The 26500-nt window shown below is 43.8% G+C and overlaps 5 protein-coding genes across 5 annotated transcripts; all 5 read left to right on the forward strand.

The window, feature by feature from the left end:
- Nucleotides 1–5727: 5727 nt before the first annotated feature.
- On the forward strand, nt 5728–11005 carry LOC308078837 (nodal homolog 2-A-like; the record flags this gene model as incomplete). The annotated part of the gene is made up of 4 exons (XM_080420182.1): nt 5728–5818; nt 9395–9640; nt 9961–10724; nt 10853–11005. The coding sequence occupies 4 exons, from the start codon at nt 5728–5730 to the stop codon at nt 11003–11005; spliced, it is 1254 nt and encodes a 417-aa protein (XP_080276308.1).
- A 1713-nt stretch (nt 11006–12718) lies between these two features.
- Nucleotides 12719–14453, forward strand: LOC308078838 (nodal homolog 2-A-like; the record flags this gene model as incomplete). The annotated part of the gene is made up of 3 exons (XM_080420183.1): nt 12719–13043; nt 13409–14172; nt 14301–14453. 3 exons carry the CDS (start codon nt 12719–12721, stop codon nt 14451–14453), a joined length of 1242 nt encoding a protein of 413 aa, XP_080276309.1.
- A 2113-nt stretch (nt 14454–16566) lies between these two features.
- LOC308078839 (nodal homolog 2-A-like) lies at nt 16567–18317 on the forward strand (the record flags this gene model as incomplete). Its single annotated transcript, XM_080420184.1, has 3 exons — nt 16567–16885; nt 17273–18036; nt 18165–18317. The coding sequence occupies 3 exons, from the start codon at nt 16567–16569 to the stop codon at nt 18315–18317; spliced, it is 1236 nt and encodes a 411-aa protein (XP_080276310.1).
- A 2107-nt stretch (nt 18318–20424) lies between these two features.
- Nucleotides 20425–22003, forward strand: LOC308078840 (nodal homolog 2-A-like; the record flags this gene model as incomplete). Its single annotated transcript, XM_080420185.1, has 3 exons — nt 20425–20602; nt 20959–21722; nt 21851–22003. The coding sequence occupies 3 exons, from the start codon at nt 20425–20427 to the stop codon at nt 22001–22003; spliced, it is 1095 nt and encodes a 364-aa protein (XP_080276311.1).
- Nucleotides 22004–23338: 1335 nt separating this feature from the next.
- On the forward strand, nt 23339–24947 carry LOC308078841 (nodal homolog 2-A-like; the record flags this gene model as incomplete). Its single annotated transcript, XM_080420186.1, has 3 exons — nt 23339–23657; nt 23903–24666; nt 24795–24947. The coding sequence occupies 3 exons, from the start codon at nt 23339–23341 to the stop codon at nt 24945–24947; spliced, it is 1236 nt and encodes a 411-aa protein (XP_080276312.1).
- Between the last annotated feature and the right edge of the window lie 1553 nt (nt 24948–26500).

Here is a 26500-nt window from a genome sequence, read left to right on the forward strand (position 1 = left end):
TGAAACCATTTCTTCCAACAAATTAAGCCTTGGTTGTGCGGCGGTGTCACACACCAAAAATAGACTATCTTTAAGCTCACCACGTGTCGCAGCAGGACGTGTTGTGAGCTTGTAGATCGTCTCTTTTCGGCGCGCGACACGATGCTCAACCAAATATACACGAGGCATTTAGGAGCTTAATGTGAGAAGGATGTAGGAACCTCAAGGGATATTAGGTCTGAATGGGTGGTGGCATGACAATGGGAAGTATCCAGTGGTGGAAAAAGTACTCACATTTTTTACTTGAGTAAAAGTATCAACGCTGCAATGTAGAAGTACTCTGTTACAAGTAAAAGTCCGGAATTCAAAATGTACTCGAGTGAAAGTACAAAAGTATTGGTATCAAAACGTACTTAAAGTACCAAAAGTAAAAGTACTCGTTATGCAGAAATCTTCCATTTCATGTTTTCAAAATGTATAAAATCATTTGAAAACAGCAGACCTACAAGACACGTTGTGAGCTTGTAGATCAGCTATTTTCAAATAGCCAAAGTCTGTATAGGGCTGAAGTGGTTAATGTATGTTTTGTAATAATAATCAAAATCTACAAGGTAACTTGTAACTAAAGTTGTCCAAACATTGCAGTGGAGTAAAAGTACAATATTTGCCTCTGAGATGTAGTGGAGTAGAAGTAAAAGTATTGAAGATTGGAAATACTCCAGTAAAGTAAAAGTACCTCAAAATGGTACTTAAGTACAATACTTGAGTAAATGTACTTCTACCTATGGGTTCTGGCATGAGTGCTAAACGAGATTATACTTTGTTGATCCCAGAGGGGAAATTCAAGCATTTCAGGATATAAGGATTGGGTTATTGCTCACAATGAAAGTATAGTCTCTACCTCTAATCAATACATAATATACATCATGGCATGTCCATTTATCCAGTACAATGTAATACCATTAATATACAGTAACAAACAGTGTAAGATTTTGGTGACACGTGCTTGTAGCTATATGTGCACATAGGGCTAACCAGAATAGAAACAAATGAGATCATGAAATCTAATAAAATCTTCTTATACATTAAGCCTAATTTCTACTTACTTACAAAAATCAATATCATAACCAATACACCAATATACTAATGGCAGTGCTCAAAACATCAACAACAACACATGAACCATATATCGTTGCTGTGCGGCAGAAACCAGCTAACTCCATTTAGACGCTTTTGCATTTTTTTCCCCATAAATCAGTGCTATTGAACACCCTTTACGTCTGTGTGTTGATTAAAAAAAATATTGAACCAATGAAAAGTATTAAAAAGTGCTTCTGGCAAAACCAGCTAACTACATTGGATCCTCAAACTTTCTGCTAAACCAGCTAAGTCTAACAAAGGGGGGTGGAGTTAGCTGGTTTAGCTGACTCCAGCTTTCACCCCCTTTTGACCTCCAACCTCAATGTGAGCTTGGAGGTCCATTTAGCGGTTCTTATCAATGATGAACAAAACCTCCTAACTACACTTTTTGTTTTGTTTTTGTCATTTCCTGAAAAATGAACATTTAGTTAGCTGGTTCCTGCCAGACAGCAGAGATATATACTTAGTTGACTCAGGTCCCCTAGGAGTCTATACTTGGTCCCATCCTTTTTTTCCTCTTTTCTTTTTCTCTTTTCTTTTCTCTGTAGGCCTATCTGTTAATTTTTTACTTCTTTTGTTTTATGCATCCTGATCATTTTATAAGAGTGTTTCCTTTGCTTGATGTTCTGTGTAAAGCACATTGAATTGCCTGTTAAAATGTGCTACAGTATACAAATAAAACTGCCTTGCCTTGCCCTGCCTCTACACCAAATCTTCTCGCTGTACTGTTGTGACGCAATGTGAGCTTGTAGATCAGCTATTTTCACTAAATGTTCCCCTATTGTGACGTGCCCAGAATAGGGATGCCACAGTCTGTGTGCCTAAGCATCTGGCATCTGTGTAGTGGTTATTCCTGCTGTCAATGTATTCTTCCCACAGACATTTACAGTGGCATGCCCCTCCCTCCCCTTCATCTATTTAGCAAACTAATGCAGGGCTGCCGATTAATTAGACAAACATTTGGGAGCAGAGGGAGTTTGCCCCTGCAAGGTCAGTGAACGATGAGCGGTCTGTCATTTGCAGGCGAGGTGTTCATCTAAACCTCAGCCTGCAGACAATTATCAATTGTATAATGACTTTGACACTTATATAATAGTCTGATTATGATCTATGTAAGCCACTGCTCTCAACGTGGGTTCCGGGGACACATAGAGGCCCTTAAGGGGTCCGAGGGGGCCCCAGTTAAATTATTGACAGTTAAAGGTAGGGTATGTGATTTTCTTTGGTTAAAATAAGTGTTAAATAGCTCTATTTTCTGATAGTGCTCATTGCTGTAGTGTTTGTTCAGGAGCCTCCATGATGCGCAGTCTGCGTAGCTAGTTCAGGCAGTCAACTCAAGGCAGAGCCCCAACCTGAACAGGTGACTCTTCTCCTGATCGGGGCGGTTATTTAAACTTCTCTGCCTACCTGTTCATTCTGGCGTCTCTCTCTGGCTGTGCTGCCGTGCTGCTGTTGCTCTCCTCTGCTGTCATCGCTGTCTCCTGCCGTCTCATCGGCTGTCTGTCGCTTACCTCGTCTGTCTGCTGCTGCCCATGAAGCTTCTCAATCCCACCGCTTCCCCGACATCCACCTGTAGGCTCTGTTTCTAGATTCCCATGTTACATGCCAAATTCTATTTAGCATGTAACATTTATTAAAATGTTCATGCTTACAGGGAATGACTAGATAGGCTACATAGCCCTGACGCCAAACTATGCTTCATATATCTATGCTTAATTATGCTAAAAATATATATATTCTAAATTCAATCCAAGAGTTGTCTGACTGAAATGTCTCTCCAGCTCTTTATTAAACAGAAAATGCATTTTCAGGTCAGGATGCTAATTTTATCCAATCAGGATAGAGAACTCAGACAGGATACAGGTTAAACAAGTGAAATTGGAAGTGATGACACAGAAATGAGCTGAACAAAATTGGAACTGGAACACTATTCACCTGTTTCCTAGGCTGTGTGTTTTCCACTTCCTGTCGATTTGATCCAATGAAACTGGTCAGATGACCAATGATATCCAATGAAATCGACAGGAAGGTGAAAACACACAGCCTAGGAAACAGGTGAATACAAATGAAGCTGATAAATGGGTACTCTCTCCTGATTGGTATTTTCTGTTTATTAAAGAGCTGGAGAGACAGGGAGACTCCTACTGAACAAACACTCTATAGCAATTACTATCAGAATATAGTGCTTTAACCTTTTTTGGTTTAAAACTTTTGTTTTAACCAAAATATATCACTTACTCTACCTTTAATAGGAACCAAATGGACCATATGGTTCATTTGGAACCCATAAGTATCTAACTGGGGTCCCAGTGATTAAAAAAATAATCTGCATATCAAACTGGGGGACCTTGAAATTAAAAAGGTTGAGAATCACTGATCTAAGCCAAAGCAATCAGTGAAGCATTTTCTAGATGATCAACATTATGAAGATCAACATTGTTAATATCCACCAATTTGAGACTGTACAAACATAACCAAAACCATTTACATGTCCATTTGTACACCTTCAGAGTTTACAAATTAATCCCTGATGAAAGTCAAACTAATATCTGAAGAGTGTGTGGAGGTTTTTGCTTCTACACCCTCAAAGTGAAATAAGAGCTTGTAAGTAGTGCATTGATCAAAGACAGAGCCCTGTGTTAGATCACTAATACGTCAAGTGTCTAAGAGTGTAAACACTGAACTGTCAGAGTCTATTTTGCTCTGTATTCATTTCTCGTTAGTTTAACTGTATGCCCAGTTGGCCACTAGTTGCTACTTTAATTTCATTTCTTTAACATTTTGGGTTAATAAATATATGCAGTAATATTAAAAGCAGACTGACAACGATGTGTTTGTGCCTGTTACAGTTTCAGCCATTGGTTCTCCTGTTCTGTAGGTAAATTACTGCCCTTGCACCCACTGAGATTAATTCCAGCAAAGTGGTTTCAGGTTTTCTTGTGAGTGTTTTAACCACAGGTACATTAACAGAGATGCTGCTTCTTCGTGATTTATGTACAAATCATCTTGAATGAGAGAGAGAGAGAGAGAGAGAGAGAGAGAGAGGGAGAGAGAGAGAGAGAGAGAGAGAGAGAGAGAGAGAGAGAGAGAGAGAGAGAGAGAGAGAGAGAGAGAGAGAGACTCTAAATAAGGTGCTGTTCTCATCTAGTCTTCGCCTAACAGATGGTTGAATTATACTGCCCCCTGCTGGATGAATGGGATTATATTCTGTGTTTACAGTGGTTAAAGGGATATTTCACTTTCAAAAAAACTTTTGGTCATTTTATCGTCTACTCAGGCTTTTGTGAGCCCTCCAGACCTTTTTTAAGTTGCTTGATTCAGTATTTAGATATTTGATATTCATTTTATCAGACACGCCCCCTTCCTATACAAACCCATTATAACTTCAAACTCAATTTTTAACATGTTAGATTTATCAAAAACACCCGTCCTTGGTTCTGGTGACTCACCCTGCCCTCCTAATACGCGAGGGGGCCGTGTTTTTTCGATTACTTTTTCCATTTATTTTTAATATTTATTTTTTTAAATGAAAAAAAAATGAATACAATAACAAAATATATATAAAATAAATGAAAAAGGTAATCGAAAAAACAAGGCCCCCTCACGTATTAGGAGGGCAGGGTGAGTCAGCAGAACCAAGGATGGGTGTTTTTGATGAATCTAACGGGTTAAAAATTGAGTTTGAAGTTATAATGGGTTTGTATAGGAAGGGGGCGTGTCTGATGAAATGATTATCAAATATCTAAATACTAAATCAAGCAACTTAAAAACGGTCTGGGGGGGTTCACAACGATAAAATGACCCAAAGTTTTTTTGAAAGTGAAATATCCCTTTAATAGGGAAATAATTAGTCAATTACAGGGTAGGCCTATTAGCCTAATCTATTAAATGGAAAATTAAGTTTCTTGTGAATGCCATAATTGTAGCCATAATTGTAGTAGCCTAAATTCTCAGACACGTCGAACTATTAGGCTATTATTGAAATGTGGTCATCATGATACAATGAATGATAGGCAACTATGATACAACAGCGACAGTCAGTGGACAAACATAAGCACAAACATAACACACAATAAGCTACTTCAGTTGGATACAGGATAGGTGGGCACTATAGGGACATCTGGGTCACCTCGATGTAATTTGTCCAAAATGTATATATATTTATATATTTGAAAAATGGTAAAGTATACATGATGTAAACATGCACGGTTCATCATTATGTGACTTAATTTTATGCCCCAACATGACTGGATATACAGGTTTTGTATTCATTTGTAGGAAGGAAGTGTAGAAATATTAGAAAAAATATATACTTTTTTCCGCAAATATATATATATTTGTTTTAACATTTTGGACAAAATAGCTAATTTTACATTGGGGTGCCCAGATCATGTGCCCACCTATCCTGTTACCCAGTTTACCCATGACCTGAATTATAGTCTTGTGGGTGAATAGCATAACAAGCTTAGTCTTTCAAAACAGATTATTATTATTTGAAATGTATTCCACTCACAGCAGCTTCGAGTTCCTTTGAGTTCACACATAAAGCGAGGACCTGGGCACAGTGGGCTGGTGGTCACACATCATGTGAGCACAGTCTTCAAAGCGATGCTCGATCCGCAGGCTGAAGAGGTTAGACATGGACTCCAGTCAGAGACTACTATGGGCAACTTCTACCGGATGTGTCACTGCCTGCCTGGTATGGAACTATAGGCCAGTGGTTCTCAAACTTTCAAATGTCAAGGTCTCCCCTTAACCCTGACAGTGAACCAAATGTATACTTGTCAGAGTTACAGACTTGTAAGAGCCAATTTAGACCCCCCTAAAAAGGAACCCAGAGAGTCCCTGGAATCCACTTTGTAATTTAAAACTGATAAAAAAAAACAGCACATCACCAGCACTGAGCTACATTACATTAGCCTACAATAATTTAGCAGACATCACCAGCACTGAGCTACCAGCCATGCAGCACCCAGAGGAGTAGGCCTACTAAAGGGAATAGAGTAAAACCCGACCTACTCAATGGGCTGGTCACTCATCACATGAATAGCTTGATCTTATCACGTGGTTCATATATCGCGCGTGCTTCATCAACATCATGATCAACGCCCATTAGTCTTATGATGATGGGTGTTGGAACTACACAGTGTTTGGAAGTGGAACTATTGCCACCCCCAGCCCACCACACCACCACCACCACCACCCCGCGACGTTTTATCATATATCATAGAATATTATTCAGTATTATATGCATATTATTTTAATGGACAGTTCTGACAAAGTTAGGGTTCAAATATATCATAACATATATAGGCCTATAACAAGTCCGTTTGATGTTGCAACTTGCAACACAAGAACCTTTAATGGACAGTTGACTGATCCTCATTCACACAATTGTGTGAATGAGGATCAGTCAACTGCCCATTAATGCACTGTATATGGCATTGGACATTAACTCACCTTTTTGATATTTTCACACCTCATCAAAATCAAAAGGTAGGCCTACATCAAAAAGGAACCCGTCTTTGTAGTTTGCGTTCATAATATCCTTCTGGAAGTGAACAATATTAGCCTGTCTGTCTGTCTGTCTGTCTGTGTGTGTCTGTGTGTGTGTGTGTGTGTGTGTGTGTGTGTGTGTGTGTGTGTGTGTGTGTGTGTGTGTGTGTGTGTGTGTGTGTGTGTGTGTGTGTGTGTGTGTGTGTGTGCGTGCGTGCGTGCGTGCGTGCGTGTCGCAACTGTCAGCTCAGCTCTGACAGATCCTATTCCCAGCCAGCACACTAGACTAGACTCATACAAATTGTAACAACAGGTGCTGCCCATGCAGATTCCGTTCACATTTTTTTGTAGTCCAATGCCATTTATTTTACTAACTGTCACAATGACTCACTGGGATTTTGCACTCGCTCCTTCTGCACTGTTGAGAAGCTTGAAGTTCATAGGCTACTGGTGCTGTTGCCAGCCTAAATTTGTGACAGTAACAACCTCGAACCTTGAACTTGAAAAGACCATGGGAATAAAATAGCATAAAACATGAACCAATTTAAGACACGGAACGGGATCTAGCCCATTTCTTAAAGGGACACTGTGCTGTGGCCTACTGTTTAATGTAGCCTATTTGGCACGGGCATAGGACTAGACATGAATTTCTGTGCCAGATGTAGACACATCTTATTTTACTCTAATGCTAGGATGATGTTGAAAGGTAGGCTAAAAACGATTTGAGAGAGAGAGAGAGAGAGAGAGAGAGAGAGAGAGAGAGAGAGAGAGAGAGAGAGAGAGAGAGATTCAGTAGGCCAATAGGCTATAACATTATAAAATACAGGCACATAAAACAGGTAGGCCTACTGTAGATCACATAAAGTAAACACAACACAATGCCGGTCCGGGGACCCCCATGTAAACTTCTCTTGTGAGGGTACCTGGCATAAAATCTTTTTAGATGAGGGTCCGTGCCAAATGTATATATTAATTTGAGAGTTCTTTAGCCAACATGAAAATGTTTGAGAACTAGGCCTATAAGTAGCTGGCAATGACCAAATAAAAGGCTTATAATGAGTGCAAATGACAGTTCCTAATCAACCAAAGCACTTGTCTCTATCTAGGCTATATAATTAAATGAATTTTATTGGATATCAAAATGATAAGATAATGGTTATACATTGATTGATCAATTGCTAGTCCAGTTTCATCCACTTTAATCTATTAAGCTATATGTAAGAGCCTATATTCTTTCATCCTAATCAAACAAAACCAATTAAACCACAATAATATAGGGTTCAAATATAACAAGTCCGTTTGATGTCGCAAAACGAAAGATCTTTTAATGGACCGTTCTGACTGATCCTCATTCACACACAATGCACTGTATGGAAGGCATTGCATATTTTAACTCACCTTTTGATATTTTCACACCTCATCAAAATCAAAAGGTACATCAAAAGGAATCAGTCTTTGTAGTTTGCGTTCAGAATATCATTCTGATTTGGACAGAAGTGAACAATATTAGCCTATTTCAATTTGTTTATTTTATTACATATAACATTCGCTTTTGGGTAAACAGATTGTTGCTGTATAAATTAAGTTACATGCTGTCATTTAGGCTATATATTTTGTGCGTGTGTGACGTGTGTGTGTCCACGAGTCAAACAGCCTTTGACTTTAAAATAATATCACAGAGTTTTCCTTTAAGATGTTGCCTGTTGAAACAATATGAAATTCTCAATCAGTTAAACGAGTTATTACATTGATGCTTAAGTTTCCACACACAAACTAAACAAAACACAACACAGTTTATTAAATTGTATTCATTAGCCTACTCTTGACGACATGCCTCGTCTATATTACATTTATTAGATGTGCTGTGCCGTTTCCAATCAGATATCTCCAATCAAATCTAAGCCATTATGGACAGTTTAAACTTTAAAACATGCCAAGACTTGCCTAACTGAATAGGCTTGAGAGAAAATTTAAGCGAACATCCTACAATATGAAGATTGACATATGTTTACGATTAGTCTGCATTATGGTTATGATGTAATGATAAAATGATATAGCTACAATGATAAGGCGAAAAGAAAGTCTCATAAAAATGGTAATTGCCGAAAAAAAAAATAATCCCACGAGAGAAGATGCTGTGAAAAATTATGTCAATTATTAGTCCCATTAGAAAAGTCAACATCTATTTTGTTGCATTAGCAAATGGGCTCGTATAATTAGTTCAGGAGGAATTGGTTTTCCAAATTCATGATTAACTCCTGGGTTGGTCCGCAATTAATCAGTGCTTTGTGTCCAGGTATAATCTGCTTAACTAATATTATTGTCATGTGTCCTTATCAAAGGGATCCCTAATATACGCAACAACAACAATCAGCAGTATTAGAGTTTTCACACATCTCCGATGGCCGATTGGTTTCGATACGAACGACCCTTTGAGGTCTATCTGCGCCCCACGGATCACACGGCCACTTCAAAGGCCCGTGGCTTTGACAGAAGTCCCAAAGTGATGGGCTTATATAAGGTAGGGTTCACCTCTATGAATCCAGCACACAGCATCAGTCCAGACCAGACAGAGACAAGGCAAGGACCTCTCTCTCTCTCTTCCATTTCAACCACCTGTCAATCGCAAGAAGGAATTTGGGAATACTTTGGATCATTGCTTGTGCCTAGACTACTATTTGGATCTAACTACAACTATTTGGAATAATGGCAGGACCGACTTCATGGGCTTTCCTCTGTGTGCTTCTGGTGACTCTGGTGTGTCTTCCTCCCGGCACAGAGACCTCCCCGAGGAGCCAGCAGGACGCCCTTCTCCATAGGATGCGGGGCCTCTCTCGGCCCGGCGCCGCCAGACGGCCCGTGCAGCAGCAACAGTCCCAGGGCGGCCTGCCCATGTACATGATGCAGCTCTACCGGACCCTGCTGCAAGACGACAGGGCCTCTGCCGCCAGCGCCAGCCGGACGAGAAGCGAGGATAACCCGCGTCTGCATCACGCCGACTCTGTGATCAGCCTCGTTGCTGAAAGTAAGTAAATTATTAATGTGTTCAGGTGTCATGTTTAGAATTATTTTGAGCATATATTATATAGGTCCTTATAATTTAGTTTAATTAATAATTAATTAATAATAACTGTAAGTTATGTCATCCATTTTACGAATCTTAGCCTATACTTTAAAGTGGAACAATCCACTCTAAGACAATATGAGGCCTGATTTCACTCATCAATTTGCCCATCATCACATTGATGTAGCCTATCTCATTATGGTGCAAATGCTATAATTTGCTATAATTTTTTGTTCATAAATATGGGCAGCAGACTAATTTATTCTTCTTCTCTTCATAAGGTTGTCAACAGAATGGCGAGAGATGGTCAGTCACCTTTGACATGTCTACCATCGCCGCCAGCGAGGCGGTCCAGCTGTCTGAGCTTCGCATCCGCCTGCCCGCCTTCAGCCGGTCCGCCCACGCCACCGTGGACATCTATCACTCCCAGAGAGGCCAGGAGCAGAGGCAGTTCCTGGGCCGCTCCATCGCCAAACCCAGCTCCATGACCTCCCCTTCCTCCTGGAAGGTGATCGACGTCACCGGGCTGCTCCTCAGCTGGCTGGGGCAGGGTAACCCCGCGCCGAGACCACAAGAGGGCGTCCCGGAGGAGAGAGAAGACAATGAGGGGGTTCAGGAAGAGGTGGAGCACCTCACAGCCGACCGGGTCATGATGGTAGTCTTCTCGAAGGAGAGCCAGAGCCTGAGAGGTCAGCGAGCCACCACCCTCATCCACACGGCGGAGCAGTCCAAATACGTCACCCAGGACAGGGAGGCGGGGGCTGGATCTGAGGAAAAGCTTGGGCCTCGGAGAACCAAGAGGCACGGCCACCACAGCCAGGAAAAAGAAAGAGTAGCCGGCGCAGCTCCTGTAGAATCCCCTGCAGAGAAGGAAAAGAGTGAGGGACCTCTCTGCAGGAAAGTGGACATGTGGGTGGACTTTGACAAACTGGGCTGGAGCGAGTGGATTGTGTACCCCAAGCGCTACAACGCCTACCGCTGTGAGGGCAGCTGTCCTTCACCAGTCGATGAGACCTTCACACCGACTAACCACGCATACATGCAGGTAAGATTGTTGAAGAGTGCAATGTTGCTGTTTTAAACTTTTGGTTCACTGTAATTATTTCTACCATAATCTATATAATGTGGATGTTGATTGTAACCCAGTTTCTTCCTCTCTTTCTCCCTCTCCAGAGTCTTCTGAAGCTTCATCATCCAGACAAGGTCCCATGCCCATCCTGTGTGCCAACCCGCCTGGAACCACTGTCCATGCTGTACTTTGAGAATGGAAAGATGGTGATGAGGCACCACGAGGACATGGTGGTGCAAGAGTGTGGCTGTCATTGAGAAGGGATCTTATGCCCTTGTAAAGCCACTAACTAGGCCTATACCTATAGGTCTACAGAGAACTGTGTCTGCCAGCTAACCCATAGCCTGATTGTGGTCTGAAGCCACATGCTTCAGGCTGCAGGCTTATGGAGCTTGGGAGTCACTGAGCCACTCGGGGCCCAACATGGAAGTACATGCACTTTACAAAGATGGCCAGCGTGACACCAGGCTAGAACTGATCACTGTCTGCAACAGGGCAGGATGAACCCTATGCTGGACACTGGGCTTTGGATTCAGGATATAGCAGGGAACAAATATCACCGGTGTTAAATTGTGACAACAAACAAATAATACTTATGGGCAGTTCTCCCACTGAATGTATTTATGCCTGAATGTATTTATGCCATGTTAGATAACACTGCTCCTTAGGATTCTTCTGGGTTTTGATCAGGTCAAACATGGTCAAATATTAAGATGATGTTTGAGACGTCAGGAAGCGACCCCTAAGGTGATAGATACAGACACCAACAAGACAAGATGCACTAAAGGAAAGCTGTGGTCAAAATGACCAGACTCCTGTAATTTTTTGTGCGTGTCTCCATAAGGTTTGAAGACATGCCAATGACTTATGTAAATGTGAATGAACAATTGTAATATAACAAGCGCTTTATCTTTTCTTTAATGTAATGCAATTTTAACCATGAAATAAATTATTTCTTATATTGGTGTGTAATGTGTCTTGATTGCAAGTTGGGGTTAGTTCACTTAAACAAGAAATCATAAATCATAAACCACACAGACTCACACATAAAATGGTAAATGGTGCATTTATATAGTGCCTTTCAACAATGTGCATTACATCCACTTGAAACCCACTTTCTATTGTACTGCCCATATTATCATGATTTAAGAAAACATCTATTTGACAAAGTACATGTAGGTCTGTCCCTGGAGGATAATTTAGTTAAATATTTATTTGATAACCATACATTCAAAATAAATCATTCATTCATTCCACCCATTATGATATAATGATAAAATGATATAGTTACAATGATAAGGCGAAAAGAAAGTCTCATAAAAATGGTAATTGGCGAAAAAACAAATAATCCCACGAGAGAAGATGCTCTGAAAAAAATTATGTCAATTATTAGTCCCAATAGAAAAGTCAACATCTATTTTGTTGCATTAGCAAATGGGCTCGTATAATTAGTTCAGGAGGTATTGGTTTTCCAAATTTATGATTAACTCCTGGGTTGGTCCCCAATTAATCAGTGCCTTTTGTCCAGGTATAATCTGTTTATCTAATTCCAGGTATAATCTGTTTATCTAATATTATTGTCATGTGTCCTTATCAAAGGGATCCCTAATATACACAACAACAACAATCAGCGCAGTATTAGAGTTTTCACACATCTCCGATGGCCGATTGGTTTCAGTACGAACGACCCTTTGAGGTCTATCTGCGCCCCATGGATCACACGGCCACTTCAAAGGCCCGTGGCTTTGACAGAAGTCCCAAAGTGATGGGCTTATATAAGGTAGGGTACACCTCTATGAATCCAGCACACAGCATCAGTCCAGACCAGACAGAGACAAGGCAAGGACCTCTCTCTCTCTCTTCCATTTCAACCAGCATCACCTGTCAACCGCAAGAAGGAATTGGGAATACTTTGGATCATTGCTTGTGCCTAGACTACTATTTGGATCTAACTACTACTATTTGGAATAATGGCAGGACCGACTTCATGGGCTTTCCTCTATGTGCTTCTGTTGGCTCTGGTGTGTCTTCCTCCCGGCACAGAGACCTTCCCGAGGAGCCAGCAGGACGCCCTTCTCCACAGGATGCGGGGCCTCTCTCGGCCCGGCGCCGCCAGACGGCCCGTGCAGCAGCACCAGTCCCAGGGCGGCCTGCCCATGTACATGATGCAGCTCTACCGGACCCTGCTGCAAGACGACAGGGCCTCTGCCGCCAGCGCCAGCGCCAGCCGGACGAGAAGCGAGGATAACCCGCGTCTGCATCACGCCGACTCTGTGATCAGCCTTGTTGCTGAAAGTAAGTCATTTATTAATATTAATGTATTCACAGGTGTCTTGTTTAGAATTGTTTTGAGCATATATAGGGTCCTTAAATTTAGTTTAATTTAACAGAAGGAACGGTTGACTTTATGTGCGATTCAGCGAATGTTTTAGGCAGACGTTTTTTTTTATTGACCAACACTTGTACTGCATTCATTTTATGAATCTTAGCCTAGAGGAGCAATCCACCCTGAGACAATATTAGGCCTGAATCACTCATCAATTTGCTCATCATCACATTGATATAGCCTATCTCATTATGGTGCAAATGCTATAATTTGCTAAACTTTTTAGTTCATAAATATGGGCAGCAGACTAATTTATTCTTCTTCTCTTCATAAGGTTGTCAACAGAATGGCGAGAGATGGTCAGTCACCTTTGACATGTCTACCATCGCCGCCAGCGAGGCGGTCCAGCTGTCTGAGCTTCGCATCCGCCTGCCCGCCTTCAGCCGGTCCGCCCACGCCACTGTGGATATCTATCACTCCCAGAGAGGCCAGGAGCAGAGGCAGTTCCTGGGCCGCTCCATCGCCAAACCCAGCTCCATGACCTCCCCTTCCTCCTGGAAGGTGATCGACGTCACCGGGCTGCTCCTCAGCTGGCTGGGGCAGGGTAACCCCGCGCCCAGACCACAAGAGGGCGTCCCGGAGGAGAGAGAAGACGAGGAGGGGGTTCAGGAAGAGGTGGAGCACCTGACAGCCGACCGGGTCATGATGGTAGTCTTCTCGAAGCAGAGCCAGAGCCTGAGAGGTCAGCGAGCCACCACCCTCATCCACACGGCGGAGCAGTCCAAATACGTCACCCAGGACAGGGAGGCGGGGGCTGGATCTGAGGCAAAGCTTGGGCCTCGGAGAACCAAAAGGCACGGCCACCACAGCCAGGAAAAAGAAAGAGTAGCCGGCGCAGCTCCTGTCGAATCCCCCGCAGAGAAGGAAAAGAGCGAGGGACCTCTCTGCAGGAAAGTGGACATGTGGGTGGACTTTGACCAACTGGGCTGGAGCGAGTGGATCATCTATCCCAAGCGCTACAACGCCTACCGCTGTGAGGGCAGCTGTCCTTCACCAGTCGATGAGACCTTCACACCGACTAACCACGCATACATGCAGGTAAGATTGTTGAAGAGTGCAATGTTGTTGTTTTAAACTTTTGGTTCACTGTAATTATTTCTACCATAATCTATATAATGTGGATGTTGATTGTAACCCAGTTTCTTTCTCTCTTTCTCTCTCTCCAGAGTCTTCTGAAGCTTCATCATCCAGACAAGGTCCCATGCCCATCCTGTGTGCCAACCCGCCTGGAATCACTGTCCATGCTGTACTTTGAGAACGGAAAGATGGTGATGAGGCACCACGAGGGCATGGTGGTGCAAGAGTGTGGCTGTCATTGAGAAGGGATCTTATGCCCTTGTAAAGCCACTAACTAGGCCTATACCTATAGGTCTACAGAGAACTGTGTCTGCCAGCTAACCCATAGCCTGATTGTGGTCTGAAGCCACATGCTTCAGGCTGCAGGCTTATGGAGCTTGGTAGTCACTGAGCCACTCAGGGCCCAACATGGAAGTACATGCACTTTACAAAGATGGCCAGCGTGACACCAGGCTAGAACTGATCACTGTCTGCAACAGGGCAGGATGAACCCTATGCTGGACACTGGGCTTTGGATTCAGGATATAGCAGGGAACAAATATCACCAGTGTTAAATTGTGACAACAAACAAATAATACTTATGGGCAGTTTTCCCGCCACTGAATGTATTTATTATTATTTATTTATTATTTATGAATGCCATGTTAGATAACACTGCTCCTTAGGATTCTTCTGGGTTTTGATCAGGTCAAACATGGTCAAATATTAAGATGATGTTTGAGGCGTCAGGAAGCGACCCCTAAGGTGATAGATACAGACACCAACAAGACAAGATGCACTAAAGGAAAGCTGTGGTCAAAATGCCCAGACTCCTGTACATGTGTGTGTCTCCATAAGGTTTGAAGACATGCCAATGACTTATGTAAATGTGAATGAACAATTGTAATATAACAAAAGCACTTTATCTTTTCTGCAATGTAATGCAATTTTGACCATGAAATAAATTATTTCTTATATTGGTGTGTAATGTGTCTTCATTACAAGTTGGGGTTAGTTCACTTAAACAAGAAATCATAAATCATAAACCACACACACTCACACATAAAATGGTAAATGGTGCGTTTGTATAGTGCCTTTCAACAATGTGCATTACATCCACCCATTATGATATAATGATAAAATGATATAGCTACAATGATAAGGCGAAAAGAAAGTCTCATAAAAATGGTAATTGGCGAAAAAACAAATAATCCCACGAGAGATGCTGCTGTGAAAAAAATTATGTCAATTATTAGTCCCATTAAAAAAAGTCAACATCAATTTTGTTGCATTTGCAAATGGGCTCGTATAATTACTTCAGGAGGAACTGGTTTTCCAAATTCATGATTAACTCCAGTCTCCTGGGTTGGTCCCCAATTAATTAGTGCCTTGTGTCCAGGTTAGCCATGGTTCACATGCGCGTCATGGTGCCGAGTCCCCCTGGTTTATAGCGGTGTTCGATTTTTTTTACATTGCCAAGTCTCACATGTACATAAACATTCAGATTTCAAATATAAAGTGCTTACCCCCGGGCCACGGATGTTACAAGGCAATCCGGACCGCGATAAGTACCCGTATCTCCCGTATTGTTCAATAAAAAGCATTTTAATCCCATCGCCAGCTTTTTTTCTTTTTTTGGGGTAATGTATCAGAGTGCAATACACCTTTCAACCATTAGTGTCGCATGGTTGAAAGTATTTGAGATAATTTGGAGAAAATGGCTGGCGATCGGATTAAAATGCTTTTTATTGAACAATACGGGAGATACGGGTACTTATCGCGGTCCTGATCACCTTTTAACATCCGTGGCTTGGGGGTAAGGACTTTATATTTGAAATCTGAACGTTTACCTACATGTGAGAGTTGGCAATGTAAAAAAAATCGAACACCGCTATAAACCAGGGGACTCGGCACCATGACTGTCATGGTATGACAGTCATGTTTCAGGGCTATGTGCAGGTATAATCTGCTTATCTAACATTATTGTCATGTGTCCTTATCAAAGGGATCCATAATATACACAACAACAACAATCAGTGCAGTATTAGAGTTTTCACTCATCTCCGATGGCCGATTGGTTTCAATACGAACGACCCTTTGAGGTCTATCTGCGCCCCACGGATCACACGGCCACTTCAAAGGCCCGTGGCTTTGACAGAAGTCCCAAAGTGATGGGCTTATATAAGGTAGGGTTCACCTCTATGAATCCAGCACACAGCATCAGTCCAGACCAGACAGAGACAAGGCAAGGACCTCTCTCTCTCTCTTCCATTTCAACCAGCATCACCTGTCAACCGCAAGAAGGAATTGGGAATACTTTGGATCATTGCTTGTGCCTAGACTACTATTTGGATCTAACTACTACTATTTGGAATAATGGCAGGACCGACTTCATGGGCTTTCCTCTGTGTGCTTCTGGTGACTCTGGTGTGTCTTCCTCCCGGCACAGAGACCTTCCCGAGGAGCCAGCAGGACGCCCTTCTCCATAGGATGCGGGGCCTCTCTCGGCCCGGCGCCGCCAGACGGCCCGTGCAGCAGCACCAGTCCCAGGGCGGCCTGCCCATGTACATGATGCAGCTCTACCGGACCCTGCTGCAAGACGACAGGGCCTCTGCCGCCAGCGCCAGCCGGACGAGAAGCGAGGATAACCCGCGTCTGCATCACGCCGACTCTGTGATCAGCCTCGTTGCTGAAAGTAAGTACATTATTGATGTATTCAGGTGTCATGTTTAGAATTGTTTTGAGCATATACAGGGTCCTTAAATTTAGTTTAATTTAACGGAAGGAACGGTTGACTTTATGTTTGAATGTTTTAGGCAAACGTTTTTTTTTTATTGACCAACACTTGTAGGCCTACTGCAATATGCAATAACTGTAAGTTATTGCATTCATTTTACGAATCTTAGCCTACTTTAAAGTGGAGCAATCCACCCTGAGACAATATTAGGCCTGATTTTGCTTATCAATTTGCTCATCACATTGATATAGCCTATCTCATTATGGGGCAAATGCTATAATTTGCTATAATTTTTAGTTCATAAATATGGGCAGCAGACTAATTTATTCTTCTTCTCTTCATAAGGTTGTCAACAGAATGGCGAGAGATGGTCAGTCACCTTTGACATGTCTACCATCGCCGCCAGCGAGGCGGTCCAGCTGTCTGAGCTTCGCATCCGCCTGCCCGCCTTCAGCCGGTCCGCCCACGCCACCGTGGACATCTATCACTCCCAGAGAGGCCAGGAGCAGAGGCAGTTCCTGGGCCGCTCCATCGCCAAACCCAGCTCCATGACCTCCCCTTCCTCCTGGAAGGTGATCGACGTCACCGGGCTGCTCCACGGCTGGCTGGGGCAGGGTAACCCCGCGCCCAGACCACAAGAGGGCGTCCCGGAGGAGAGAGAAGACGAGGAGGGGGTTCAGGAAGAGGTGGAGCACCTCACAGCCGACCGGGTCATGATGGTAGTCTTCTCGAAGCAGAGTCAGAGTCTGAGAGGTCAGCGAGCCACCACCCTCATCCACACGGCGGAGCAGTCCAAATACGTCACCCAGGACAGGGAGGCGGGGGCTGGATCTGAGGCAAAGCTTGGGCCTCGGAGAACCAAAAGGCACGGCCACCACAGCCAGGAAAAAGTAAGAGTAGCCGGCGCAGCTCCTGTCGAATCCCCCACAGAGAAGGAAAAGAGCGAGGGACCTCTCTGCAGGAAAGTGGACATGTGGGTGGACTTTGACCAACTGGGCTGGAGCGAGTGGATCGTCTATCCCAAGCGCTACAACGCCTACCGCTGTGAGGGCAGCTGTCCTTCACCAGTCGATGAGACCTTCACACCGACTAACCACGCATACATGCAGGTAAGATTGTTGAAGAGTGCAATGTTGCTGTTTTAAACTTTTGGTTCACTGTAATTATTTCTACCATAATCTATATAATGTGGATGTTGATTGTAACCCAGTTTCTTCCTCTCTTTCTCCCTCTCCAGAGTCTTCTGAAGCTTCATCATCCAGACAAGGTCCCATGCCCATCCTGTGTGCCAACCCGCCTGGAATCACTGTCCATGCTGTATTTTGAGAACGGAAAGATGGTGATGAGGCACCACGAGGACATGGTGGTGCAAGAGTGTGGCTGTCATTGAGAAGGGATCTTATGCCCTTGTAAAGCCACTAACTAGGCCTATACCTATAGGTCTACAGAGAACTGTGTCTGCCAGCTAACCCATAGCCTGATTGTGGTCTGAAGCCACATGCTTCAGGCTGCAGGCTTATGGAGCTTGGTAGTCACTGAGCCACTCGGGGCCCAACATGGAAGTACATGCACTTTACAAAGATGGCCAGCGTGACACCAGGCTAGAACTGATCACTGTCTGCAACAGGGCAGGATGAACCCTATACTGGACACTGGGCTTTGGATTCAGGATATAGCAGGGAACAAATATCACCAGTGTTAAATTGTGACAACAAACTAATAATACTTATGGGCAGTTTTCCCGCCACTGAATGTATTTATGCCTGAATGTATTTATGCCATGTTAGATAACACTGCTCCTTAGGATTCTTCTGGGTTTTGATCAGGTCAAACATGGTCAAATATTAAGATGATGTTTGAGGCGTCAGGAAGTGACCCCTAAGGTGATAGATACAGACACCAACAAGACAAGATGCACTAAAGGAAAGCTGTGGTCAAAATGCCCAGACTCCTGTACATTTGTGTGTGTCTCCATAAGGTTTGAAGACATGCCAATGACTTATGTAAATGTTAATTGAACAATTGTAATATAACAAGCACTTTATCTTTTCTGCAATGTAATGCAATTTTGACCATGAAATAAATTATTTTTTATATTGGTGTGTAATGTGTCTTGATTACAAGTTGGGGTTAGTTCACTTAAACAAGAAATCATAAATCATAAACCACACACACTCACACATAAAATGGTAAATGGTGCATTTATATAGTGCCTTTCAACAATGTGCATTACATCCACCCATTATGATATAATGATAAAATGATATAGCTACAATGATAAGGCGAAAAGAAAGTCTTATAAAAATGGTAATTGGTGAAAAAACAAATAATCCCACGAGAGATGCTGCTGTGAAAAAATGATGTCAATTATTAGTCCCATTAAAAAAGTCAACACCAATTTTGTTGCATTAGCAAATGGGCTCGTATAATTACTTCAGGAGGAACTGGTTTTCCAAATTCATGATTAACTCCAGTCTCCTGGGTTGGTCCCCAATTAATCAGTGCCTTGTGTCCAGGTTAGCCATGGTTCACATGCGCGTCATGGTGCCGAGTCCCCCTGGTTTATAGCGGTGTTCGATTTTTTTTACATTGCCAACTCTCACATGTATATAAACATTCAGATTTGAAATATAAAGTGCTTACCCCCGGGCCACGGATGTTACAAGGCAATCCGGACCGCGATAAGTACCCGTATCTCCCGTATTGTTCAATAAAAAGCATTTTAATCCCATCGCCAGCTTTTTTTCTTTTTTTTGGTAATGTATCAGAGTGCAATACACCTTTCAACCATTAGTGTCGCATGGTTGAAAGTATTTGAGATAATTTGGAGAAAATGGCTGGCGATCGGATTAAAATGCTTTTTATTGAACAATACGGGGAGATACGGGTACTTATCGCGGTTCTGATCACCTTTTAACATCCGTGGCTTGGGGGTAAGGACTTTATATTTGAAATCTGAACGTTTATGTACATGTGAGAGACTGGCAATGTAAAAAAAAATCGAACACCGCTATAAACCAGGGGACTCGGCACCATGACTGTCATGGTATGACAGTCATGTTTCAGGGCTATGTCCAGGTATAATCTGTTTATCTAATATTATTGTCATGTGTCCTTATCAAAGGGATCCATAATATACACAACAACAACAATCAGTGCAGTATTAGAGTTTTCACACATCTCCGATGGCCGATTGGTTTCAATACGAACGACCCTTTGAGGTCTATCTGCGCCCCACGGATCACACGGTCACTTCAAAGGCCCGTGGCTTTGACAGAAGTCCCAAAGTGATGGGCTTATATAAGGTAGGGTTCACCTCTATGAATCCAGCACACAGCATCAGTCCAGACCAGACAGAGACAAGGCAAGGACCTCTCTCTCTCTCTCTTCCATTTCAACCAGCATCACCTGTCAACCGCAAGAAGGAATTGGGAATACTTTGGATCATTGCTTGTGCCTAGACTACTATTTGGATCTAACTACTACTATTTGGAATAATGGCAGGACCGACTTCATGGGCTTTCCTCTGTGTGCTTCTGGTGACTCTGGTGTGTCTTCCTCCCGGCACAGAGACCTCCCCGAGGAGCCAGCAGGACTCCCTTCTCAGCCGGACGAGAAGCGAGGATAACCCGCGTCTGCATCACGCCGACTCCGTGATCAGCCTCGTTGCTGAAAGTAAGTCAATTATTAATATTAATGTATTCACAGGTGCCTTGTTTAGAATTGTTTTGAGCATATATAGGGTCCTTAAATTTTGTTTAATTTAACGGAAGGAACGGTTGACTTTATGTGCGAATGTTTTAGGCAAACGTTTTTTTTATTGACCAACACTTGTACTGCATTCATTTTATGAATCTTAGCCTAGAGGAGCAATCCACCCTGAGACAATATTAGGCCTGAATCACTCATCAATTTGCTCATCATCACATTGATGTAGCCTATCTCATTATGGGGCAAATGCTATAATTTGCTATAATTTTTTGTTCATAAATATGGGCAGCAGACTAATTTATTCTTCTTCTCTTCATAAGGTTGTCAACAGAATGGCGAGAGATGGTCAGTCACCTTTGACATGTCTACCATCGCCGCCAGCGAGGCGGTCCAGCTGTCAGAGCTTCGCATCCGCCTGCCCGACTTCAGCCGGTCCGCCCACGCCACCGTGGACATCTATCACTCCCAGAGAGGCCAGGAGCAGAGGCAGTTCCTGGGCCGCTCCATCGCCAAACCCAGCTCCATGACCTCCCCTTCCTCCTGGAAGGTGATCGACGTCACCGGGCTGCTCCGCGGCTGGCTGGGGCAGGGTAACCCAGCGCCCAGACCACAAGAGGGCGTCCCGGAGGAGAGAGAAGACAAGGAGGGGGTTCAGGAAGAGGTGAAGCACCTCACAGCCGACCGGGTCATGATGGTAGTCTTCTCGAAGCAGAGCCAGAGCCTGAGAGGTCAGCGAGCCACCACCCTCATCCACACGGCGGAGCAGTCCAAATACGTCACCCAGGACAGGGAGGCGGGGGCTGGATCTGAGGCAAAGCTTGGGCCTCGTAGAACCAAGAGGCACGGCCACCACAGCCAGGAAAAAGAAAGAGTAGCCGGCGCAGCTCCTGTCGAATCCCCCGCAGAGAAGGAAAAGAGCGAGGGACCTCTCTGCAGGAAAGTGGACATGTGGGTGGACTTTGACCAACTGGGCTGGAGCGAGTGGATCGTCTATCCCAAGCGCTACAACGCCTACCGCTGTGAGGGCAGCTGTCCTTCACCAGTCGATGAGACCTTCACACCGACTAACCACGCATACATGCAGGTAAGATTGTTGAAGAGTGCAATGTTGCTGTTTTAAACTTTTGGTTCACTGTAATTATTTCTACCATAATCTATATAATCTGGATGTTGATTGTAACCCAGTTTCTTCCTCTCTTTCTCCCTCTCCAGAGTCTTCTGAAGCTTCATCATCCAGACAAGGTCCCATGCCCATCCTGTGTGCCAACCCGCCTGGAATCACTGTCCATGCTGTATTTTGAGAACGGAAAGATGGTGATGAGGCACCACGAGGACATGGTGGTGCAAGAGTGTGGCTGTCATTGAGAAGGGATCTTATGCCCTTGTAAAGCCACTAACTAGGCCTATACCTATAGGTCTACAGAGAACTGTGTCTGCCAGCTAACCCATAGCATGATTGTGGTCTGAAGCCACATGCTTCAGGCTGCAGGCTTATGGAGCTTGGGAGTCACTGAGCCACTCGGGGCCCAACATGGAAGTACATGTACTTTACAAAGATGGCCAGCGTGACACCAGGCTAGAACTGATCACTGTCTGCAACAGGGCAGGATGAACCCTATGCTGGACACTGGGCTTTGGATTCAGGATATAGCAGGGAACAAATATCACCAGTGTTAAATTGTGACAACAAACTAATAATACTTATGGGCAGTTTTCCCGCCACTGAATGTATTTATGCCATGTTAGATAACACTGCTCCTTAGGATTCTTCTGGGTTTTGATCAGGTCAAACATGGTCAAATATTAAGATGATGTTTGAGGCGTCAGGAAGCGACCCCTAAGGTGATAGATACAGACACCAACAAGACAAGATGCACTAAAGGAAAGCTGTGGTCAAAATGCCCAGACTCCTGTACATTTGTGTGTGTCTCCATAAGGTTTGAAGACATGCCAATGACTTATGTAAATGTTAATGAACAATTGTAATATAACAAGCACTTTATCTTTTCTGCAATGTAATGCAATTTTGACCATGAAATAAATATTTTTTTATATTGTTGTGTAATGTGTCTTGATTACAAGTTGGGGTTAGTTCACTTAAACAAGAAATCATAAATCATAAACCACACACACTCACACATAAAATGGTAAATGGTGCATTTATATAGTGCCTTTCAACAATGTGCATTACATCCACCCATTATGATATAATGATAAAATGATATAGCTACAATGATAAGGCGAAAAGAAAGTCTTGGTATGACAGTCATGTTTCAGGGCTATGTCCAGGTATAATCTGTTTATCTAATATTATTGTCATGTGTCCTTATCAAAGGGATCCATAATATACACAACAACAACAATCAGTGCAGTATTAGAGTTTTCACACATCTCCGATGGCCGATTGGTTTCAGTACGAACGACCCTTTGAGGTCTATCTGCGCCCCATGGATCACACGGCCACTTCAAAGGCCCGTGGCTTTGACAGAAGTCCCAAAGTGATGGGCTTATATAAGGTAGGGTTCACCTCTATGAATCCAGCACACAGCATCAGTCCAGACCAGACAGAGACAAGGCAAGGACCTCTCTCTCTCTCTTCCATTTCAACCACCTGTCAATCGCAAGAAGGAATTGGGAATACTTTGGATCATTGCTTGTGCCTAGACTACTATTTGGATCTAACTACTACTATTTGGAATAATGGCAGGACCGACTTCATGGGCTTTCCTCTGTGTGCTTCTGGTGACTCTGGTGTGTCTTCCTCCCGGCACAGAGACCTTCCCGAGGAGCCAGCAGGACGCCCTTCTCCACAGGATGCGGGGCCTCTCTCGGCCCGGCGCCGCCAGACGGCCCGTAAAGCAGCACCAGTCCCAGGGCGGCCTGCCCATGTACATGATGCAGCTCTACCGGACCCTGCTGCAAGACGACAGGGCCTCTGCCGCCAGCGCCAGCCGGACGAGAAGCGAGGATAACCCGCGTCTGCATCACGCCGACTCTGTGATCAGCCTCGTTGCTGAAAGTAAGTACATTATTGATGTATTCAGGTGTCATGTTTAGAATGTTATTGCATTCATTTTACGAATCTTAGCCTACTTTAAAGTGGAGCAATCCACCCTGAGACAATATTAGGCCTGATTTTGCTTATCAATTTGCTCATCACATTGATATAGCCTATCTCATTATGGGGCAAATGCTATAATTTGCTATAATTTTTAGTTCATAAATATGGGCAGCAGACTAATTTATTCTTCTTCTCTTCATAAGGTTGTCAACAGAATGGCGAGAGATGGTCAGTCACCTTTGACATGTCTACCATCGCCGCCAGCGAGGCGGTCCAGCTGTCAGAGCTTCGCATCCGCCTGCCCGACTTCAGCCGTTCCGCCCACGCCACCGTGGACATCTATCACTCCCAGAGAGGCCAGGAGCAGAGGCAGTTCCTGGGCCGCTCCATCGCCAAACCCAGCTCCATGACCTCCCCTTCCTCCTGGAAGGTGATCGACGTCACCGGGCTGCTCCGCGGCTGGCTGGGGCAGGGTAACCCCGCGCCCAGACCACAAGAGGGCGTCCCGGAGGAGAGAGAAGACAAGGAGGGGGTTCAGGAAGAGGTGAAGCACCTCACAGCCGACCGGGTCATGATGGTAGTCTTCTCGAAGCAGAGCCAGAGCCTGAGAGGTCAGCGAGCCACCACCCTCATCCACACGGCGGAGCAGTCCAAATACGTCACCCAGGACAGGGAGGCGGGGGCTGGATCTGAGGCAAAGCTTGGGCCTCGTAGAACCAAGAGGCACGGCCACCACAGCCAGGAAAAAGAAAGAGTAGCCGGCGCAGCTCCTGTAGAATCCCCAGCAGAGAAGGAAAAGAGTGAGGGACCTCTCTGCAGGAAAGTGGACATGTGGGTGGACTTTGACCAACTGGGCTGGAGCGAGTGGATCGTCTATCCCAAGCGCTACAACGCCTACCGCTGTGAGGGGAGCTGTCCTTCACCAGTCGATGAGACCTTCACACCGACTAACCACGCATACATGCAGGTAAGATTGTTGAAGAGTGCAATGTTGTTGTTTTAAACTTTTGGTTCACTGTAATTATTTCTACCATAATCTATATAATCTGGATGTTGATTGTAACCCAGTTTCTTTCTCTCTTTCTCTCTCTCCAGAGTCTTCTGAAGCTTCATCATCCAGACAAGGTCCCATGCCCATCCTGTGTGCCAACCCGCCTGGAATCACTGTCCATGCTGTACTTTGAGAACGGAAAGATGGTGATGAGGCACCACGAGGGCATGGTGGTGCAAGAGTGCGGCTGCCATTGAGAAGGGATCTTATGCCCTTGTATAGCCACTAACTAGGCCTATACCTATAGGTCTACAGAGAACTGTGTCTGCCAGCTAACCCATAGCCTGATTGTGGTCTGAAGCCACATGCTTCAGGCTGCAGGCTTATGGAGCTTGGGAGTCACTGAGCCACTCGGGGCCCAACATGGAAGTACATGCACTTTACAAAGATGGCCAGTGTGACACCAGGCTAGAACTGATCACTGCAAAAGGGCAGGATGAACCCTATGCTGGACACTGGGCTTTGGATTCAGTACATAGCTGGGAACAAATATCACGGGTGTTAAATTGTGACAACAAACACATACCGGTACTAATTATGGGCAGTTCCCACTGAATGTATTTATGCCATGTCAGATAACACTGCTCCTTAGGATTCTTCTGGGTTTTGATCAGGTCAAACATGGTCAAATATTAAGATGATGTTTGAGGCTTCAGGAAGCGACCCCTAAGGTGATAGATACAGACACCAACAAGACAAGATGCACTAAAGGAAAGCTGTGGTCAAAATGACCAGACTCCTGTACATTTTTGTGCGTGTCTCCATAAGGTTTGAAGACATACCAATGACTTACATGTACGTAAATGTGAATGAACAATTGTAATATAACAACAAGCACTTTATCTTTTCTGCAATGTAATGCAATTTTGACCATGAAATAAATTATTTCTTATATTGGTGTGTAATGTGTCTTGATTGCAAGTTGGGGTTAGTTCACTTAAAGAGAAAGAGAAAGAAATCCTTAATCATAAACCACACACACTCACACATAAAATGGTAAATGGGGCATTTATATAGTGCCTTTCAACAATGTGCATTACATCCACCCATTCTCACGCTTACAGTGCTCATCGAGAGCAGTTAGGGGTAAGTGTCTTGCTCAAGGACACCTTGAGACTAAGCCAGGCAGATCTGGGGATCGAACCGGAAACCCAAGCGGCCGCTCCTGAGTCACTGCTGCCCTGCTATGATAAATGAACAATTATGCAAAAGAGCCAGCACTGACTGCAAAATGTTTATAAAAACAAAATTCAATTAGGTGAAATGAACTAAGCACACACGTGGACAGAACTGCTCATTTATTTATCTCTGTCCTTATCTCTGACACAGCTGTTCCCTCAGGAACTAAACCTTGTTGAGGGAAAGGAGAAATATGGACTTGTGGTCAGTGGTGGGAAAAGTATTTTCAAACAGCCGAAATGTATATAGGGATGAAGTGGGTAATGTATGTTTTGTAATAATAATCAAAATCTACAAAGTAACTAGTAACTAAAGCTTTCAAATAATTGTACTGGAGTAAAAGTACAATATTTGCCTCTGAGATGTAGCGGAGTAGAAGTAAAAGTATTGAAAATTGGAAATACTCCACCAAAGTAAAAATACCTCAAAATTACAGTGCTTGAGTAAATGCACTTAGTTACTTTACACCACTGCTTATGGTTAACCTCAAACACAAACACACAGTATACAAAAACAAACATTATTTACAATGCCTATTGCAGGCATAGCATCTCCATTCTTATTGTGGTTG

Source organism: Gymnoscopelus braueri (assembly GCF_963280865.1).
Source record: "Gymnoscopelus braueri genome assembly, chromosome: 22".
NCBI classification, from domain to species: domain Eukaryota; kingdom Metazoa; phylum Chordata; class Actinopteri; order Myctophiformes; family Myctophidae; genus Gymnoscopelus; species Gymnoscopelus braueri.